The sequence below is a fragment of the Danio rerio genome, chromosome 24 (genome assembly GCF_049306965.1).
Source record: "Danio rerio strain Tuebingen ecotype United States chromosome 24, GRCz12tu, whole genome shotgun sequence".
Classification (NCBI taxonomy): domain Eukaryota; kingdom Metazoa; phylum Chordata; class Actinopteri; order Cypriniformes; family Danionidae; genus Danio; species Danio rerio.
Window position 1 is genome coordinate 6,679,964 of NC_133199.1, and position 22,767 is coordinate 6,702,730.

General features: G+C 37.7%; 1 protein-coding gene and 1 long non-coding RNA gene across 4 annotated transcripts in view; one reads left to right on the forward strand and one right to left on the reverse strand.

Moving 5' to 3' along the window:
• Nucleotides 1-16,795, reverse strand: part of gpr158a (G protein-coupled receptor 158a) — a 741,191-nt gene extending 724,396 nt beyond the window's left edge. For all 3 annotated transcript variants that reach the window (XR_012399680.1, XM_005162535.5, XM_005162534.5), the window contains exon 1: nt 15,475-16,795. Coding sequence is in view for 2 of the 3 variants with exons in the window: in XM_005162535.5 (XP_005162592.1) it covers nt 15,475-16,322 (848 nt within the window). In the remaining variant the exon portion in view is untranslated. The remainder of the gene's footprint in view (nt 1-15,474) is intronic.
• Nucleotides 1-22,767, forward strand: part of LOC141380815 (uncharacterized) — a 54,397-nt gene that overhangs the window by 27,327 nt on the left and 4,303 nt on the right. The window lies entirely within an intron of this gene.

Consider the following 22,767-nt stretch of genomic DNA (forward strand, 5'->3'; position numbering starts at 1 on the left):
AATTGAAGCCTTGGCCAAGCAAGTGTGCTAATTTTAGCTGCCGTGTTCATCAAGCGACAAAACGCCACATCCTTCACCCAAGGTCAAATTGGACCTATGGCTCTGTATTGCCATTGTGGATTGATAGCGGTGCCGTCATTTTGTCTTGATGATGAAAAGACCCATGATTAGTGTGATTAGTATAAACTGACTGTAATTGCTGTGGCAGACTGTGTGACATTGGATTGTATTTCAGTCTTCCCTGTGATTGAAATGTGATCAGGAGGAGATGAAAAGATCTGTTGAGAATTTATTATATGTCAATATTCAAACAAGATATCTATATAAAAAGCACACTTAATAACTGGTCAAAAAGTGTGTGCGTTCGCTGGATAGAATACATTATAGGGTAATTGGAGCACTGTACAATAAGGCTCCATTTATTAAGCTGACTAAAATATTCATCATGAACTAACAATGCAAGTACAAGAATCATTTGAGGACATAATAAAAGCCGTAGAGATCAGCCCCATATCATGATGTTTAAATAGCAAATGCTTTTGCATCTATTTGTGCAGCCATGATCATGCTTTTTTTTGTTTTTGACGTGTTGTTATTAACTGAAATAACCCTTTCATTGACCAACTAAAAGCTAATCTAAAGTAATTGCACAGTTTTTGGGGGTATTTAAAGAGTGCGTTAGTGATAGGCAGGTCAAATATGCGCGTACATGTACACATGCTTATTAGACACACAGGGATGCACAGCAGCACAGAAAAAGCTATAAATTTAAAAATAGATAAATAAAAGATTCAAATGTAAAAAAAATATATATTGTCTAATCAAATATAAAAACCGAAACATCCTCCCATGCCTTTTTCTCCCCAGGGGGCTTTGATACACTCTCAGAAATAAAGGTATGCGAGTTGTCACTAGGCTGGTACTTTTATCAAAAGGTACAAATTTGTAACTAAAAGGTCCATATTAATACCTCAAGGGTACATATTATACCTAAAAAGTACACAAGTGTTTCTCTTAAATTTTGTAGGTACTAATATATACTTTCGAGGTACCTATACGGACGCTTTAAGTACAAATTTGTACCTTTTGGAAAGGTTCCACCCCAGTGACAGCTCGCGTACCTTTATTTCTGAGAGTGTAGAATCCGGTACCATAGGACACCCTTTAACTTTGCACACAAACAGATAAAAAAAATTTTCGCTTACAACGGCTGCCATATAAATAGCAAAATAGCCATTGCACAATCACAAGTTACTTCTAAGTCTGGGTCATATGACATGTTTTGCACCATAGACGTCTATTTATACGCACACAAATGCAAAAGACCTGAAACGCAAACTGTGAAATCACATCACTTGATTGCGTGTAGGCATGGGATGATAACCGTTTTCAAGGTATTCCACAGTTTGGAAAAAAAAATCAAGCTTTTAAAACCACCAAAAGGTTAATATACTGCTCCTATGGTATATGTAAGATTTTTTTATGTACATTTTTTTGTTTGTTTTTTAGAACAACAATATCTCCAGCAGAAAAGATATCCAAAGTTGATGACAGAAGAAGTCATTTGAATTATTTAGCCTGACATGTTTACTGCTCAAAAATATTTTAAATGTTTCTCTGTGTTCAAAGGGGAAAAGTTTTAGTTTTTTACCCAGACATTTAAAAATAATATATTTTAGAGCAGTAATCACAATATGGTGATATTTTTACCCGAGATTATCATACTGTCAGAATCTTATACCTGCACATGCCTAGTTGCGTGAGATCAATAGAAGATCAAATCAATCTCTCTTTACAGATATTTTAAATATGGAGCAATCATTCGATTTATTAATATTGAATCATCTTGTTTTATCCTACCTTGTTTTATGTGCCATATGACAAAAAACTCTAGTGCGAGGGCTTTACAGGGAATGGCGGGTGCGACTTTGATTGGTTTAATTCTCATTATGGCCAAAACACACCCATAACTCCTTAAGAGAATAAGCACAACTGTTTTAGACAATGCGCTGGGCACGCCAACTGTTTTTCCCATCATTTAAATAGCAAAAGTGGATTCGGACATGTCCCTCTGAACCATGCACTTAGATTGACAGGACTTGCGCAAAGCAACTGAGATTAAAAGATCTGTTCAGCTCTCTGTGATCATCTGCACTTCAAGAATGAGATTTACACAGCCTGTTCTCCCGAGGAAACGTAAGTATTTTATGTTTTGTCAGTTTAGTGGCTAATTTGTATGAATTTGTAAGAGTTCAGTCGTAGGAAAATGTACGATTTTAAAAAGGAGGCGTGGCACCCAACCCCACCCCTAACCCCAACCATCATTGGCTGATGAGTAAACCATTGTAAATTGTATGAATAAGATCGTAAAAACTTACACGAATTAGCCCCTAAATCAAAATGTAACAAATTGTTGTGAGATTGCGTCGGAATTGTAAGTGTAAAACATTTTTTAAAACAGTGCATGTTTGAAATAAATATGGTAAAATTCTATTAAGTATATTGTCAGAGAACTGGAGTCTAAGAGATCAGGGGTGTCCAAACTCAAACCTGGAGGGCCGGTGTCCTGCATATTTTAGTTTAAACCTCAATTAAGCACACAGAAACCAGCTAATCAAGCTCATTCAACGATAATGATATTATTGAGTAAATAACAACAGAAATAAATATTGAAAAAAGGGCGGTAATTTACACCCGTTTACACAAATAATCTGACAATACTTCAATCTTTCAGTTTTTAATAAATAGTTTACAATTCCAACACCAATGTGACATCACTGACGACAATTTAACCAATGTGGTTTGAGCAATGCAGTATGCAGCATGCAGTATCTGCAGAGCAGAAAACAGTGGAGACCAGCTAGTTAGTTGCTATGGTAGCTGCGAGTTCCACCATTAAAGGGATAGTTCACCCACAAATGAAAATTGTGCCAGACCTGTTTGAGTTTCATTCTTCTGCTGAACACAAATCAAGATACTTTGAAAAATGTTAGGGAAAAAGCAGCCAATAACTTACAAAGCCTTTTTTGTTCCTATGGGATGTCAATGACTAATTATAGCAAAAGTGAGTAAATGGTGAGTTTTTTTTTTTTACATTAAAGCACATTAACCTATTTTAGTACATACAATAAACTAATTGCTCATCTATCTCAAATGAAGAACTGATTTGAACATATAGTTTTGTGTTTTTACACTATGGTAATGGCTTTGTTGACTCAACTGACCTCTCACAGGGAGATTGATTAACAGGTAAACTGACCGACAAAAGTGCTGATATTTAAGCCTTTGTTGTAGTTACAGTAAATCTTTCCTCCTTAAGTCATTATTATCTGTGTTGGTGGCAAAGTTTAGTCGAGAATTATGCAATGTATTGAGTGATTAGCATCACGGTGGATGTCATAACAGTAATAACATGTAACAAGCAGTGATCAAGAGCCATCTGCTCTACTAATCCATGTGAGATTTTAATCCCGTAATGTCCTTATATACTTTTTGTTGCATAATCCTGTTTGTAGGAATGAAGCAAAAACCAGTGAGTGGGCCAAATATGCTGAGACATGTCCTTATTGAGCGAATCCCAGACGATGCAATGCTGTTAATTAGTGCTATGTAAAGACTATTTTGGGCTTCGGGTGTCAAAACAGCTGAACAGAGTGAACAGCAAAGTGACAACAGGCCTTTTCACATATACTGACTTTTCCAGAAAAACCACTGGTAAATTGCCATAAGATCATATGTGAACAGTGAGAGTGGGAGAAAAATATCGATTCACCTCACTTTGTGATTTTTTTCAAGGCGATTTAAAAATCATTTGGTGTATTTTTAAATCTATCAAACTCGAAACGCGAATTTCCAATTAGCCAATCACATGAAAGCAACTCAATGCATTTAGGCATGTAGATACGATCTGCTTCAGTTCAAACCGAGCATCAAAATGGGGAAGAAAGGTGATTTAAGTCACATAGAACGTGGCATGGTTGTTAGTGTCAGACAGGCTGGTCTGAGTGTTTCAGAAACTGCTGATCTACTGCTGATTTTCATGCACAACCATATAGAAAATATCAGAAAGTATCCAGTGAGCGGCAGTTCTGTTGGCGCAAATGCCTTGTTGATGCCAGAGGTCAAAGGAGAATGGCCAGACTGATTAGAGCTGATAGAAAGGCAACAATAACTCAAATAAGCACTCACTACAACCGAAGTCTGCACAAGAGCATCTCTGAATGCACAACATTCAAACCTTGAGGCGGATGGGTTACAGCAGCAGAAGACCATACCATGTGCCACTCCTGTCAGCTAAGAACAGGAAACTGAGGCTACAATTTGCACAAGCTCGCCGAAATTGAACAATAGAAGATGTCACCTGGCCTGAGTCTCAATTTCTGCTGTGACATTCGGATGGTAGGGTCAGAATTTGGCATCAACAACATGAAAGCATGGATCCATCCTGCCTAGTATCAAAAGTTCAGGCTGCTGGGGGTGGTGTAATGGTTTGGGGAATAGTTTCTTGGCACACTTTGGGCCCATTAGTACCTATTGAGCATCATGTCAATGCCACAGCCTACCTGAGTAATGTTGCTGACCATGTCCATCCCTTTATGACTACAGTGTACGCATCTTTTGATGGCTTCTTCCTGCAGGATAATGCACCATGTCATGAAGTCTGAAGCATCTCAGACTGGTTTCTTGAACATAACAATGAGTTCACTGTACTCAAATGGCCTCCACAGTCACTAGATCCTCAATCCAATGGAGCGCCTTTGGGTTGTGGTGGAAAGGGAGATTTTCATTATGAATGTGCAGCCGACAAACCTGCAGTAACTGCATCTTTGAAGAATATTTCCAGTCAACTCAATTTAATTACCAATCACAATAATGTCTAAAATAAACAAATAAGATTACATTTCAAAAGTAATCACTTTGGTACTGTAACGTGAACAGGACACTGACAACAAGGCGCGGATCCAAATGCAGGTTTTATTGAACAGAATGGTCAAGCAAGAACACGCCAGATCCGGCATCTCTGAAGTCTGATGCGGCACCTCATTTTACTGATCCCTCTCCTTAACCGTCCTCCTCCCCAGTCCGCTTGTAATTTTCACTTTCTGCCACGACTCCCCAACCCTCTTCACTTTCGTCCTCGTCAACCACACCCCCGTCATGGCTCCTAACTTACGTCCGCGACACCCCTCCACCATTCAATGCCCCGCTATCCACTTTCGTGCATGACATCCTTGGGTAACATGCCAGATCCATTACCCCGATCTGTTCTGGGACCTCGCAATTCTCAAATTAAGCACTGCAGGCAATCAACGATCAACACAGGGTCAAACACATGTATACAGGAAATCCGGAGTCATAGTCGATAAAACAGGCAGATGGTCAAAAGGTAGGCAGCAGACAGCATAAGTAAACAAAACAAGGCACAAGATCAAAGACAAGTCAAGGCAAGACAAGGAAACACATCGTAATGTTCACCATACAGTTTAACAAGACTCAGCAACTTCTGTGTGTTTGTGTGGTGTATAAATAGTCTAGCAATCAGTCCAGGAGCAGCTTCAGTTGTGTGACTCTAATCAATGGAGACTTGGAGCAGGTGTGTGTTGCATGACTGGACCTTGTAGTTTTTTTTTTTTGCTGGCAGATTTGTAGTTCTCCAGCAATCTGCTTGAGCTAGATCTCTGGTGACTATCACAGGTAACTTAAAATACTTTACTAACGTTAGTATAATATGATTTACTCCACATCCCCCATTAAAAATGCAACTTTAATGACATATAACTACTACTATTTTGTATATATTAAATACATAATTAAAGTCTGTGTGAACTGAAAGGCGCTTTCATATCAGTATGCTAATTTACTTCCAACGGAAACGTAACATTTAGTAGAGGGCGGGGCTTTTTTGCGCATCATTCCCTCATAGCAAACTAAAGGCTAGAAGCCAACAAATATGGACAGCCACTCCAAAGCAAAAGCAAATGGTCCGATTGAAGATTACCAAAACAATATTTAAAGAATAACAAAGTGCACCAGCAAAATAAACATTGTAAATTAGTTTTTTTTACACATACTCCAAGTTATACCATAACACTCCAGCCCTTTATGTGCAGTGTACTTCCTATATTTTCCTAATAAAAAAACACAGAGTTATTTTCCAAAACATTGCAGATGCAAATTTGAAGCACTTTGCTTTTAAATCACAGTGATGTTTCACTTGTAATGGCACAATGGCTGAAGAGACAGTGTTTGTTGATGGGGTTGGGTAAAGGCAATGGGGTAAGGGGTGGTACAGCCTGAAATGTGAGGGCACAAAGAGATGCCGTCACTGCCGCTCGCTGACATTAAAGATGGCTGGCCTGTCTGCTTTGATAACAGCCGACACAACTCCACGAAATGACCCCAGTGTCACAGCAGAAACAACATGGTTCAACCAGGGCCTTGAGTCACATTAGCCAAAAAAAAAAAACTCATCCTGTCACCCTAATGCATTTCCCTCACATTTCCCTCATTTTGTTTCCCTAAAATAGAAGCACAACATGACATCGAGATCATACTAAAGCATAACGCTTCGGTGCACTTGATTTATTAAGAGGCTGCTTTTAAGAGCGTCTGCCATCGAATGGACATGTGCCTTGAAGCTAGCTGAGGTTCTTTCGCTGCCTGAACAAATACAAAAAATTACTTTGTCTATCCATATTTCATAAAGTCCACGGCAGAATGACAGTTTGCTCTTTAGATAGCATGTATAGCAGCCTCCTGTTTTATTGTGCAGGTTTTGTTAGCTAATTGAATTTTATCTTACCGTCTTCCTTTTATTTTTTGGACTACATTAGCATAACGGCGCTCGTGGCAAGATCCAGCTTCAAACTGGATGAACACAGGTGACATCCGTCTTTGTGCCTATTCTTTTAATGAGCTCCCTCTCTTTATACCGATCTGAGATTCAATTCAAATAAAGCCAAACAGCAAGAAAATGTGTTCTTGTTCATTTCAGCAACATGAAATGGATTTATTTCTTTAAAATTACTGAATTTGTTCACACAAAAAGGTCAGTAAAGGACAACACTGTTGATAGTAGCCATCTATTGCATTCTTTCATTTTCTTTCGGCTTAGTCCCTGATTATCACCACAGAGGAATGAGCCGCCAACTATCCCGGCATATGTTTTACGCAGCGGATGGCCTTCCAGCTGCAACCCGGTACAGGAAATCATCCATACATTGTCACAGCCACACACACACACACACTCTAGCTAATTTAAGTCATTCAATTCACATATAGTGCATGTCTTTGAACTGTGGGGGAACCCTGGAGCACCCAGAGGAAACCCATGCCAACACAGCGAGAACATGCAAGCTCCACACAATACTCGAACCAATGACCTTCTTGCTGTGAGGCTACAGTGCTAACCACTGAGCCACCGTGCCACCCTATTGTATTCATAGTGCCTAGAAATACTTGCATTTACTGCCTACTTGTTTTTAAATTGATTTTAGAGCTATTAGTTGTGATTTTATTTCCTAATAGAATTTATTTCCATATACATACATTATAACATTACAGTATATCATTCATGTAAAATTATATTAATCTAAATTACAACCTTTTATTTCATCAATGGTGCAATGTAAACACGGGGTTATTGGGTAACCTGCCCAGGGCTAGAGTTTGGGAACTGTAATATCTGTGCCTTGGCACACATTCAGCTGCATTTTTGTGTAAAACCAATGTTACGTGAGGGTATTATGCCGCCGAATGTTCCTTTTTAAAGTACTGCTGACCACTTACCCCCATACTGACAGCCTTTCTGGCACGGTCAGTTTGCTTGGTATTTAAATAAAGGTATTTTATTAATTAGCACAAGAAAATAAATAAAAAACAATAATGTCTTTTAGTTCATTATCATTTTATTTTAAGGATTTATCCTTCTATTCTTATTATAATTCTCATACTTATTAACATAATTAGTTTGCAAACAACAAGGTCAATATTTTTTGCCTCCATAAGATTTTTTTTTCTCCATTGGCTATACAGAACAAACCACTATTGTCAAATGACTTGCCTAATTAACCTAATTAAGCCTTTAAAAGTATTTTGCAAAATACCTAGTAAAACATTATGTACTGTCATCATGGAAGAGACAAAAGAAAAACAATTTTTATAGATGTGTTGTTAAAAGTGTCAAAAATGTGTTGAAAAAGGGTGTCTAATAATTTCAATTTTGCCTTCAGATGTGTGTTTCTGAGTCTTTCTCATTCCTCTTTAATGAAAAGTATAAGGTTTAAACATGATGCTAGAAAAGGAGGCACTGGCTCTTTAAGACTACCATGTCAGTAGTAATTGGCCTATTCCAAAGTCTGCCTCCCTTGGGCTCTTGGCAGGGGCTTGTAGGGCAGAGGACCTACAGCCCATGTGGGTTATAATAGGACATTGTGGATTTGTGTATCCCCAGAGGCCTCTGGCAGACCGGACGGCCTTGATAGAGTTCACTTTCCTCCCCAGCCATCCCTTATCCACACCTGACAGAGAAGAAAGAATCTATGCTTCGGAGCCTTAAAGTACAAATGAAATCTAAACTAACCATATGATTTTGTTAGCTTACATTGCTAGTTTTGTGGTGTATAATTAATCTGTGCATGTCATTAGGAAAAAAATTATGTGTTTGCTCTTGTAATCTAAAAACAAATTCTAAAAGTTCTGTTTGTTTTCAGCTAAATTCTCAGATTATGTCTGTCAGAGGTATTGGGCATGGCTAACATACTTAACTACGCCCCTCAAACAGCCAGTTTTGACAGCGCTATGACAACAAACAGCAATGGTGAAGAGGATTTTCAAAGTATTCGCGTCACACAGATGTTTTCACATTTGTTAGAAAACCTAACAAGTTACTAGTCTCAAACTTTCTCAAAACCTGTCGGCGAGTCAAAATTGGGGCTAAAACCATGCAGTCTGAACTCGGCATTAGGTTGTTAAAGCACTCTTAAAACCCTTTTCCCGATTATTCTTTGAATAAAATGGTTACCTTACTACATCATATCGGCTCGCTGTAGAAAAAACAAGCCATGCACACTGTTTTCTAATTTAATATTCTGTTTAGGAACTGTCACAATCCGAAAAAAAGGGTTGCAGCTTCCAGTTTGTGCAGACTTTAAGAGCAATTGAACATAAACAGTAATTTAAATACTATGCCCATAGAGAAACCACAAATTACATTTTCTAATTGAAAATTTTGTCATTCACATCTAGAGAACTGTGAAGGAAGTTGTGAGAAGAAAAAAAGACTATACATTGTTTTTATGGAACATATTACCTTTATAGGAAAAGAGTGTAAAGCTTCATAGTGTTGTCATATTTTGCGTCTCAAATCAACAAACTCCTTACAACAACAACAAACGACAAAAGTTGCTGCCTAAAACTTCTAGTTGAATCAAATGAACTTTTCTAGTCTTTTAACTCAGCATCAGTCAAACTGACAACAAATATGAAGTTAAACTTCATATAGCTAAAAATATTTGGTTGATTGACCTGATTGAACCTGATTGACTCATGTTAAATTAGATAAAGAATAACATTAAAAAAACATTTGTTGTTATGCCTTTTTTGTCATATAATTGTTTTACAGTGTATTTATTTTCTAATATTCAGTGTAAACATGACAAAAAATAAGACATTAAGTTAAAGTCTTTAAATAATGATCAATTAAAATGTATTCATCAACATAATGAATATTTGAATTTTTAATGAATATTATTTTTGTAAAGCTGGCATGACATTTTTTAACTGTGATGTTTTTTTTTTTTTTTAAGTTTACAGGCGGTTTGCACCATATGACCGATAAACAATATTTTAATTATATAAAGTTACATTTTTCTCCAAACAAATGTATAAAAACATTGACATTGCGTCCAATATGCTAAATATAAACCGGTCTAAAATCATGGCAACGTTTTTTGTATGTTTTTAAACCAAAAGAGCACTCTAAATTATTTTTTTATATTAAATTTGGGAGAAATGTCATTAGTAGTTTACATAATAATCACAAAAGCATGTTTTACATTAACACAGATTTTCTTTCTTCATGTATAATAACTACACTAACATCAATTTGACACATCCAAAATTAGATTTTAGAACTTACAAACATGCTCATCATAAAAGTGCTACAATTACGTTTAAACAGCAACCCTAGCAATCATATACAATTACCGGCCACTTTATAAGGTACACCTGTCCAACTGCTTGTTAACGCAAATTTCAAATCAGCCAATCACATGGCAGCAACTCAATGCACTTAGGCATGTAGACATGGTCAAGACGATCTGCTGCAGTTCAAACCAAGCATCAGAACGGGGAAGAAAGGTGATTTAAGTGACTTTGAACGTGGCATGGCTGTTGGTGCCAGATGGGCTGGTCTGAGTATTTAGGAAACTGCTGATCTACTGGGATTTTCCAACCATCTTAAGGGTTTACAGAGAATGGTCCGAAAAAGAGTGAATATCCAGTGAGCGGCAGTTAAATGGACATAAATGCCTTGTTGATGCCAGAGGAGGATGGGCAACAGCATCGGGTGCCACTCCTGTCAGCCAAAAACAGGAAACCAAGGCTACACTTCACGCAGGCTCACTAAAATTGAACAATAAAAGATTGGAAAAACGTTTCCTGGTCTGATGAGTCTCGATTTCTGCTGCGACATTCTGATGGTAGGGTCAGAATTTGGCATCAACAACATGAAAGCATGGATCCATCCTGCCTTGTATAAACAGTTCAAGCTGGTGGTGGTGGAATCATGAGCTTACTGTACTCAAATGGCCTCCACAGTCATCAGATCTCAATCCAATAGAGCACCTTTGGGATGTGGTGGAATGGGAGATTGGCATCATGGATGTGCAGCAGGCAAATCTGCAGCAGCTGCGTGATGCTATCATGTCAATATGGACAAAAATCTCTAAGGAATATTTCCAGTGCCTTGTTGAATTTATGCCACAAAGGCATAAATTCATAAAGACTCAACAAGAAGTAAATAACTTCTCACCAAACTCCCTTGACAGTCCACCATGATACGAAGTCTAAATCTAAAATTCCGACATGCGACATTAATCTAAAAATGTCTCCAGATGCATGTGAGGTGCCTCTGGTTGCTGTTGTACATCTTTCATTATTTATTCATTATCTTATTGACTGAAAGGGATCCGGGGAGTGAAGACTGGAGACGATGCATTATAGAGAACCCCTCCCCCCCCCTCCATTTCCCCTTTATAAATATGTGTAGGTGGCAAAGAGTAGGCCTAAAGACAACAGGATGGATCTACCTTAATGTCATGGCCAGCAAGTGTTTCAGAATTCATTACCCTGGGGATACGAGCCATCATAAGACGAAGCCCTGGCCAACTATCGACCCGCGCCGAGAGGTTACAAATTACAGCATAACTACTGAACAAACCCAGAGAGACAATGGCTTCCGCTGGCTTTCCTCATTTAGACGATAGACCGGAGAATTTGAAGACTGCAGATGTAACTGCAAACATTTCACTTCTAATTGAGGTTCGTTTGGAACTCGTATATACTGAAGTCTAACTATAAGAAGCATATGTGATTTTGGGAAGGGTGAGGGGGGTGCTGTAAACAAAAATGGGACCCAAACACACAGACTATGTAGTTCTTTTTACTTTGAGGAACTTGTATAGTGCATTTTCTCCTTTATATTTGTGTAATTTGTATGGGATAGTGTACATTCGGTAAATAGTGTCAACAAACACTCAAAAAAATAGTATTCTGCTGCTTGTTCAAACTACTTTTTTAAAAAAAGAGCTGAAAAAAAAAAAACAATTCCTGAGATTTTTTTTGGGAACAACTTGATTGCTTATGTTCAATCCACTTAGATTTGTTAAGCTAACTTAATCAATTTGTGTTATGACAACTGAAAATAAAATGTATGGAACTGTGCATTTTTTACAGTTAAGACAAAGTGACCATTTCTCTAAAGTTACTGGATTATTAACTATGAGTAAAGTAAATGTGTTTTATTCTATAAAGGTTTTATAGTATTTATTGACATTTTCAGATAACTGAAACAGTTTGATTGTTCATTGAAATTGTATTTGTTATTATTAAAAATCAGGGTTATTTTCTTCCTCATCTGAAGTAAAACATTTGTATAGTGTGTTATATAGTGTATAGTGTCTTATAGTCTAAAAAGGAATATAAGCATGTCTGAATAATGCATGTTTTTATGTAAGTTTGACACCAAGTGGTTAAACTTGGTATTGCACACCTGGTTCAAACCCGCAAGCACAGGTTGCCAGATTGACAGCACCAACAACGGTGTGCCTGATTGTCAAGCCTAAAGGCTGATTTAAGGCTGATGTAAGTGATGCTCTAAATAAAAGCGAAAGCATGGAATAGAAGGAATATTTTTCATATTTAAAGGAGTTTTTGTTCAAACCAACACTTGATATTTATATTATAGGAATGACTTCTATTTCTTGAAGCTGAACAACAGAAACTGTTCACCTCAGGTACACCTCATGTGCTTTAATCAGTGTTAAATGCTAATAATGTGAGTTTGAATGCCAATTTACATGACATTCTGAAAGCAGCAGCTGACAGTTCACCTCAAATCTTGAAAATAAAAGAAACAGTTTGAAATTAAACTTTTTTTGTGACTTAGAACTGTGACTTAGTGCAAGTCAACACATATCAGTGATTCAGCATGTAGATTTAATAATGTTAAAGAGGTTTAAAATGTATTAATTAGATTAGAAACCTCACCATTTAGTTGGAGTGCAGTGAGTGCACTATTCTGTGCTTCTGAATGGCTGTATTTACATTTCTGATGTATTTTGTCTGGGGCAAACAGACAAATTGTTTATCACTGCAAATATTGCATGTAGCATGTTGTTAGCATGTATTGTTTACATTCGTAATATTTATATTACTTTCTAATTAATAACCACCTCATGTGGAACTCTGAATCTGCATCTAATTTTGGAGGCTGCTGTCCTCCTGAAATCACATTTTGGTCACAGACACACACTTTGAGAGCCTTTCTGACTAAATAAATGTTGTTTTCCACAAAGGGAACCCAGGGTGCTGAAATATAATTGTCTAAGCTGGCATTGGGCAAGTTAAATGACTAAACAAAGACAGAAGTTACAGCATGTGACGCAGTTTTTTTAACGCAGAATATCTGACTTCAGCATTGTTTTTCAGATAAACAAGAATGTTCAACACAATCTCACGGCAATTCGTAACTTTTTGATTTAGTGGCTAATTCGTATGATCTAGTTCGTACAATTTAGTACGATTTGCTCATCCCCCAATGACGGTTGGGTATAGGGGTGGAGTTAGGTGCCACGTCAATTTTTTACTGAACTCGAATTTGTAAGAATTAGCCACTAAACTGGCAAAACGTAAAATACTTACGTTTGCTTGTGAGATCAGGCTGGAATGTTCATTTAGCATGTATCTTAAATATCTGCAATCATATTATGGCATTTTTATGCTTTAGATGAGTCAAAAACTTTCATACAGCACTTTTAGGCTCTAAAAGTGTAAATGGTAAAATTATTTTCAATTTAGAAGAAATGTCATTCAAAGCTTGCAGGTAAAATAATAATAAAAAAAAAATAATAATAATAGTTATTTAATAATATTAGTAATATTATAATAATAGTAATTTAACAATAATAATAATAATAATATATATTTGTTTTGCTGGTTGTTCAAACTACTTATTTTAAATGAATTAAAAAACACAATTCTTGAGTTTTGTTTGGTGGACAACTTAATTGTTTCATGTTCAATCCACTTAAATTAATTTACCTTAATCGATTTGTGTCTGGCCAATATGGATGACTTGTGGAACTCTGCATTTGTTTTACAGTGTATAATACCAATTTTTATTGATATAATCCCAAAAAGTTTTGTTATAATCAATGAATTTCACTACAGTCTTTACTAGACATGCCAATTCAGAATTCATAAATGCACAGAACTCAGCATTGAATAAAATGCTGAGTGCTTTGTTGATTTCATCTTAATCCCCTCTGATTGGCCATTGTGTTCATTAAATCGACAGAAATGACTATGATTGGTTTCACTGCAAAAAAACATACTATAAATGGAAACATTTGACACTCTCCTTACAGAAAAAAATGTCTTGAAAATGCTTCACATGTGCAATTATTTGTTAAAAATTATATGTGGAACACAACTAAAGCAGGATTTTGCAACATTTTGCTATTTTCATGGGCTTTTATAAGGATTTGGTGTGAAAATACAAACACAAACTGGTGTGTATGCCAAATATGTTTTGCCAGTATCAGATGGGCCACCTGATTCCCTGAGACTCTAAAGGGCCACTTTTCACTTAAAGGGTTAGTTCACCTGAATATATATATTAAAAAAATTCAGTGTTTACCCTTAAGTGATTACAAACCTATGAGTTTCTTTCTTCTGTTAAACACAAAAGAAGATATTTGAAACAAGTTGCAAACCTGTAACCAATGACTTCCAAAACTGACTTTTAAAAACAAACATGATGCAAGTTAATGGTTACAGGTTTCCAACATTTTTCAAAATATCTTCTTTTGTGTTCAACAGAAGAAAATGAAACGCATAAATGTTAGAAACAAGTAAAGGGTCAATAAATGATGACAGATTTGTAATTTTTGTGTGAACTTTTCCTTTAAGTCTATCACTGCCATGCATTTAAATCATAAACAATTCACCTGAATAAATGTCGAATTCTTGCTGAAGGACCAGTTGGTAACGCACAATATAAGCTTTAAAACCTATGTCTATGGTGCTGGTACCTGTGGGATTAATTAGTAAACAGGAAACAGCCTTATTCCTGTTCTCTGAGCTCCATAGAGTAACCGGCGGCCCTTAACACATCTTTCAAAAGAGTCAAGGATGTTTGTACACAGCATCTCTCCACCACGTTAACCAGATCAATCCAAACATCTCCAATGACTGTGGTTGTATATTGAGAATTGAGCTGATTGTTCGGGGGCCAAGGGGTTTCTTGCTATGCAACCGGCATGGGTTATTTTTAGAAGCACTCTCTACACCTGCAGTGATGCTTTGCCATACTAACCAACAACATCCAGAGCACAAAACGCAAACACGTGAATAATAAAACTATAACAAATGACTATTTTTGCTGGAATAGGGGGTTTTGTGATTATGTAATAAGAGACATTAGTCTGAGACACAATTTTAACCAAAATGCACATTGAAATATGCATTTTCTGTCAAGTACTTAAAAAAATGTGTTCTGGGAAAGAAAAAAGCTAAATGAACAAATGAATAAATAAATAAATAAATAAAATAAATAAATAAATCTTATTTTACTAAAAAACTATTCGACTGAGCATATTATTCATCTTAATAGCATATTATATGTATAATCTGCAAATAAATGATACAAATAAACCCCCATAAAATCCATTTTCCCCATGTAAACAAAGTTACCTGAAGTCTGGGTTCCTGTTGGGTTTAAGGCCATAGAAGCCAGCTGACAGTGTCAAGAGCCATCTGGGTATGAAATTCCCATTCTCGCACTCCAAGTACGGAGCTGACCAGTGTATCTGAGTTTTTTCGGTAATATAACTTTCTCCACTGCGCACGGACGCGTCAAACGAGGCAAAATCTTGACTCAGCACTCGTTTTTGCAGATGTGTCTTCTTTTTATGTTTGTGCTCATGATACCACTCGGTGTCAGCCGTTCTGTTTCTCAACATCCGATGGGTAATGTTGGATAAATCCTGCAGAATGATCTCTCCACCTGCCCGTGTAGCCTGAAGGTAAACAGGTGGTCCTTCAGGAGGGGATTCTGTGCTCAAGGTGACCACCGCTCGGTGGATCTTGAGGTCTCCCTCCAGGATACTCCTGACCAGCGCGTTGTACCACTCCATGTCTGCATGTCTGGGGCTGTGATTTCTGGATCGGTTTGTTTGTAATATCATGTTGAGGAAGTTTGTGGCGTGAAGGACCGTGTCCAGGACGCTGCGCATGGAGTGATGCGCGTCTCCGCGCGTCCTTCCCCGCAACACCGCCAGCTCATATCTCCTGGAGCAGTTGGCGTGCTTTAAGGTGGAGGAATCCCCCGTGTGCAGAAACGCAGTCACTACTTTGGGTACCTGCTCCTCGATCTTCTGCACTAAACCCGAATGGGGCTTCCGGAGGTGCGCGTGCTGGTTGCTGTGCGTGTTGTAAATGGGCAGCTTTCCTTTCAGGTCCCGGTCATGTTCCACATATCTATAATTTGATCCTATAACAAATCCCACTTGCAAGAGTAACGATATCCGGATTATGGCCATATCCTTCGATCCCGCTCTTCTACCTTACCAGCGTCAGTTGAGCAAATCTGAGGCGAGAAATCACAGCTGGAATTAATCAAATCAGCACAGCATCTTCACCTGTGGATTTTCGCGCATTGCTGCCACTTTACTCCCGTCCAGAAGACATGTATCGCATCGGTAATCCCCTTCCCCTCAGATACATTAGTGTTGTTTGTGTAAGTGATGCTGGTTTGCTTTTGTATCTCGTCGCGGGAGCGCGGCAGATGTGCAGGATCCCCGACGCTCTCCTCCCAATATGATGCTGGACCACAACAGACGTGATCGAATATGAGAAGGAGAAAAAATCCTATTTTTCGGAGCCAGGGAGTCAGTACTTCACACTTGGATGACAAACACACTCCGCCCTCTTTCCTCCACTCCAGTCTTAAAGCATGAGAACGACAGAAACCATTTGCTATAACATCTAGTGATGCCCGATTCACGAAGGACTCGTTTAGTGAGTCGGTGCTTCTCTTTAAACCGGTTCGCAAATCCGTAACCAATCGGCTGCTCTGATCTGAACTGCTCGAAAGAACCGATTCGCGGAAATGAGTCGGACTTCCCAACACTACTAACATCCCGTCTTCTTCATCACCTTATAGGGTTTGGGAAAGTGCCCTTGATTGGTGTATGGTCATTTCGGCTGTCAGTCATTTGACGGAGGGCGTGTTTGTAACACTGAAGGAGCTATCCAGTACTGAAAGGGAAAGAAAAAACATACATTGAAAAAAAGGGGCGATAAATCACATTAAGTTCTCGGCTTTCGGCAAAAATAGACGCTCGATGGGAAGGAGTACATTTATAAAGGCTCCTACTGCATAAACGTCAACAAGACGAAGCTGTTTAAAAGATGCATTGCTTGAGATAAACGCTTTAATGTCGAGGTTAAATTATGAGCTGGACGTTTTTTCTTCTGTGTGGTCGTGTCCATCTGATATTTTTATGGCCGTCTCGTTATTAAGACGGCATCAGCTGCTTATAACGGTTTCTGTTGCGCACCTGTGCTTTATTTGTTGATATATGACATATGCGTCAGACAGGCGTTTTCGGTAGCGTTGCGTCGTGTCGCGTTGTATGTTCAGCGTTCTGCGCGAATAGAAAGTTAAACTGAGATACTTGTGTGATTTTTTTTTCATAATTTTCCGTCTGTTTTTATTAACGCGCCTTCACACAACACACATTTCACACTGACCGCGTCTGTGCTGTCATTCAGTCTTTGTAGATATGCGTCAGACTGACGTTTGAACCTTTGCGTCGCGTCTCTGTTACTAGGCGCGTTTAAGTCGCTGTATCAAGTTTTACACAGTTCCAAAACGCGTTTTTAAAAACAAGGTTATATACAAGCCGATGTTGTGACATCCATTCTTGAGTTAAACATGCAGAGAGAGCTGTTTGCGCAGCGCTGTTTTTGTCGCGCGCTGGAGGAAATACTGCAGTGAAGCGAACAGCACAGGAGGAATGCATGCGACTGCGTGAGGATGTGAATCATGGTGCAATATGAGTCATCATCACTGCACGAGCGTTTAATCCAGATCTGTAAACAATGAGATGTTCAAAGCGAAATCTAAACGCGTGCGTCAGGGGCGCAAATGACTCAAGCGTCCAAATGAATTGAAACGGCACATACAAACAATCGATGATGCCATCACTGTCTGCTGAGGTACACGGCTCGAGCTCGACAAAGCTCCTCATAGAAATATACCTGAATCATACTGTATGTGCGTAAATGAAAATGTGTGCACATTATAAATGATGCAATCATTTGATGATGTTATGAAATATTGATCATCCTTCACCTATGTCAACTTGGTTCCTGTTGCAAATTATTTCGTTGTCATTTAGAGAAGTTTTCAGTATAGATTAAAAGTCTGACTTGTTTTCTCAGCCTCTTGCAGTGGCACATCATGTTTTGTAATATTGGGACATTAATATTAAGCTAAAACAAAAAAGGCATACATTCTGCTCTAAATAACAATATATAAATGTTGTTTCTTAGATTTTTCTCACTGAATGTTCATTAGTCTGCTCTAAATTAATAAAGTTAATTAGTGTCGTCATTTCATTATCATTCATACTCCTTGTTTTAATTTCCAACATTTTATTTCATTTAAACATTTCATTTGATTTCCATTCATTGTCAAAAGTACTTAAATTAATTCTTAAACTATTGATTTTCCCATTATTTAATGCACTTTTGGTTCTGAATTATGTCATTAAACATGTATACAGTATGCATGTCTATTTATGAAACAATTCAGCATAAATTTTGAAATATATATATATATATATATATATATATATATATATATATATATATATATATATATATATATATATATATATATATATATATATATAATTATTATTATTAATATTATTATTAGCCCCCCTGACTTATTAGCGTCCCTGTTTATTTTTTTTCCCAAATTTCTATTTAATGGAGGGAAGACTGTTTCAGCACATTTGTAAGCATAATAGTTTTAGAAACCTATTTCTAATAACTGATTTATTTTATCTTTGCCATAATTACAGTAAATAATATTTTACTTTATAATTTTCAAGACACTTCTATACAGCTTAAAGTGCCATTTAAAGGCTTACTTAGGTTAATAAGGTTAACTAAGCAGGTTATGGTAATTAGGCAAGTTACTGTATAACGATGGTTTGTTCTGTAGACTATAGAAAAAAAAATTAGCTTAAAGGGGCTAATAATTTTGTCCCAAAACAATATATATATATATTGTTATCTTATATATTAGCTAAAAATATATATATATATATATATATATATATATATATATATATATATTTTTTTTAGGAATGATCAAAAAGGAAAAATCAATACCAATAAATACATGATCAATACATAAATATATTGTCATATTCAACAGCCTTGACTGCTTGAAACATCACATCCAGGATGTATTTTGCAGTCTCCAGAAACGTCCACATGACTCGATTTTCAGAATAAACCTGGCCTGCAGATTTCCGTTTAACACAATCTTTGGAGTTTCTGTTATATTTTTGGTCCATAATGACATATATAATTATTAACAGTCATCATGAAACATTGCATGCTTTATTCTGAGCATATTGTAAGTGATGTCACATCTCTAGAAAGTTTGCAAAGCAAAAACAAAGCTGTTCTACATTTATTGCTCCCTCTTATTTCAACACTCGCTTCTTCTAACCCGTTCCAAAAATATTTTATTCCTGCATGGTTGAGTGCAGCTGTGAAGGCTAGTGGAGAGAGTCACTTCAGCCTTTAACCGTGCCTTAGTTTTGTGAATTCCAGGCCCCTGTCATTCAGCTGTCAGTCCAGACCAGCAATGGGCTCTCAGAGAACAGTCTCATATCATATTTCACGCACAACCCGCTCAGGGTCAGTGATTTCCCAGATGCAAAGCAAGAAATGGACTTTATCAAAGAGTGAGAAATAAAACAAAACACTTTCAATACACCCCTAAAGGGATAAAAATGTACTCACCATTTGTACACCCTCAAGTAGTTATAATCCTTTATGAGTTTCATTCTATTGTTGGACACCAAATAATGTATTTTTTAAGAAAGCTTCAGGAAAAACAGAAAAACAAATAGGCTGCTATGAAGGTCAATGGTTACGATTGCCAGATTTCTTCTCATTGTGTTCAACAGAGGAAAAACTGATTTGAAACAAGTGAGGAGTGAGTAAACGATGACTGAATTTTCATGATCTATTTAAAAACATTTAAGAAAATGTATATTTTATGCAATTTTCAGGGGGAATCCATGGTTTAATTATTACATATTCTAAAAGAATATCTATTAATAAATAAATATTCTGTATTTTGCAAGTGTACACTGTAATTATACTCTGTGTGCATATTACATAAAGAAAATAGCTGCCTGAGTCAACTTAACTGAATTCTCTCAATGTGAAAGAGCTGTAGCTCTTCTCTGAGATCCACCTAGGTGACAGGGCTTCTCACCTTATATCGCAAAATTTACCCTGCCACCGTCTGAAGAAAGATCATTTTGGCCACTCATATCTGTGATCTAGTCCTTTCATTTATGGCTCAAATCTCATGTTCATAGGAGAGAGTAAAAACATAAAAGACTGGTAAATTGAGAGTTTTGCCCTGTACCTCAGTTCCTTTTTCAGCACAACACACCAGTACACTGGCTGTATCCCTGAAGCCAGGATTGGGATTGAGTGACTTGTGGTCAGGTCTTTCCACTAGAATCCCGGCTGGGTACAGCCTGAAGGAGTGACATGGAACCATCCTCATGTGGACCCATCACCTGCAGGAACAGCTGGTGCAATAAGAACTGGGCAGTGGTCAACAGTCAGAGCCAAGACAGTACTTCATGTATGAAAGAGTAAGTAGTAGTATGAGACAGTAAAGATTAATTCATTGTTTACCTGGCTTTCCAGGCTACTGCTGTCGCAGTCACTATCGCAGCGGGACAGCCCACGACATGGCAACAACCAGTGAACTACCTGAGAAGTCAGAATATGGCAAAGATGTGCTTACTGCAGTCTGTAGCACGATGGCGTACTGGACATTGTAATGCCCACTATCATAACGTCCATGCTACTGTGAAAGTTGGGTTTAGGGCTGGGGTTGGTATGAACGTTAATAACTGTGATAGTGGGGTTTAGAGTTGGTGTAAACGTAGGATAGTCTGGCTACGCCTGGTTAGTCTGGCTGTTCTGCTTGTCTGAAAAAGTAGTGGTCAATGATATAGGTACAGAATATCAGCATTATGATTGGCCAGATCGCCTGTCAATCAAACTGCCTGCAAAAGGTCAATTGCAATCAGAGTTTGGCACCCTAGTTCATTGGCCTTAAAAAAGTATAACAAATTATCGGCAGCCATGTGCAAGTTTCTCCACTTTACTTTAATCCCACAGGTTGACGGTAAAGAGGAGGAGACAAACTGGCACCAGCAATTATCCCTGTTCACCCAAGCATGGCAGAAACCTCTTATGAGTAACGTTAAATTGAAGACTGTGAGGTCTCCCAGTATGGCCCAATCCTGAAGCCAGGATTGAGATTGGTCAGGTCTTTCCCCAAGGAACCTGGCTGGGGACAGCCTGAAGGAGTGACACTGAACCATCCTGCAGGAGGAGCTGGTGAAATGAGAATTAGATGGTGGTCAATGGTCAGGGTCAAGACAATCCTGCATGTATGCAATAATAAGAGACAGTAAAGATTGATTCATTGTTTACCTGGCTTTCCAGACTACAGTTACTATCGCAGTGGGACAGCCCACAACATGGCAACAACCAGTGAACTACTTGGGGAATCAGAATATGGCAAATTTGACAAGACGTCTATAATGCAGTTTGTAGCACGATGACGTACTGGACATTTTAACGCCCACTATGATGACGCCCATGCTACTGTGAAGGTTGGGTTTAGGGTTGGGGTTGCTATAAACGTTAATAACTGTGATGGTAGGGTTTTGGATGGGGGACATGAGTACAGAATATCAGCATTATGATTGGCCAGATCACCTGACAATCAAACTGTCTGCGAAAGGTCAATTGCAATCAGAGTTTGGACCCCTAGTTTATTGGCTCTAAAAAGAATATCAAATTATCGGCAGTCATGTGCAAGTTTCTCCACTTGACTTTAATCCCACAGGTTGACGGTAAAGAGGAGGAGACAGACTGGCACCTGCAATTATCCCTGTTCATCCATCCATAGGTCTATTTCCTTATTAGACACACACACATACCAGCCAGCAAAGGCAGATTAGTAAGACCAGCAGACCTTAACAAACAAACACACAAACCACTATCCATTCCAATGCAAGCTTCACATATAAGGACAGCCTCTTAAACAATGTCACCCAGCTTTTAATTATTCATCCCTACACCTTGTGCATATCGCAGAAGTTTCCTGCACAGCTACATTATACTTACAATGCAGAAACCACAGTGCCCTTAAGCCTCAACCTGTCCAGACACATGCTGTAAGAAAATAAGTGGTTAAAAAATTGCTGAACATCTATTTTCCTATATTTGTCTTACACTAACAAGAGGGCACCCAGAGCCCCTCTTGTTTAAAAAAAAATATGAATGTGGAGTTATTTTAGCAGCTATTATTGCTGTCATAAGCAGTCCTGAAGATGTATGAAAGCTCTTTTCCTCTAGGCGTACAACTGCTGAGTTAGCAACCAGGTTCATATCTCTACACACGGACTCATTTCTATTCCTGCCCCCGCTGGCCTGAGGAGTTCATTCATTATAGCCCATTCAGTAGATGGTACATTATGTTAATAATTAAATGTACATTTGTTACATTCAGTATGGTATTTACATTTCATATTTTAAAAAGTTTGTGGTATGTGCAATATAATAAATTAGCCTAGCACGCTAACAAGCTAACTAATACCAAATACAGCAGTTTTTTTACTTAAACATGTATCTACATCA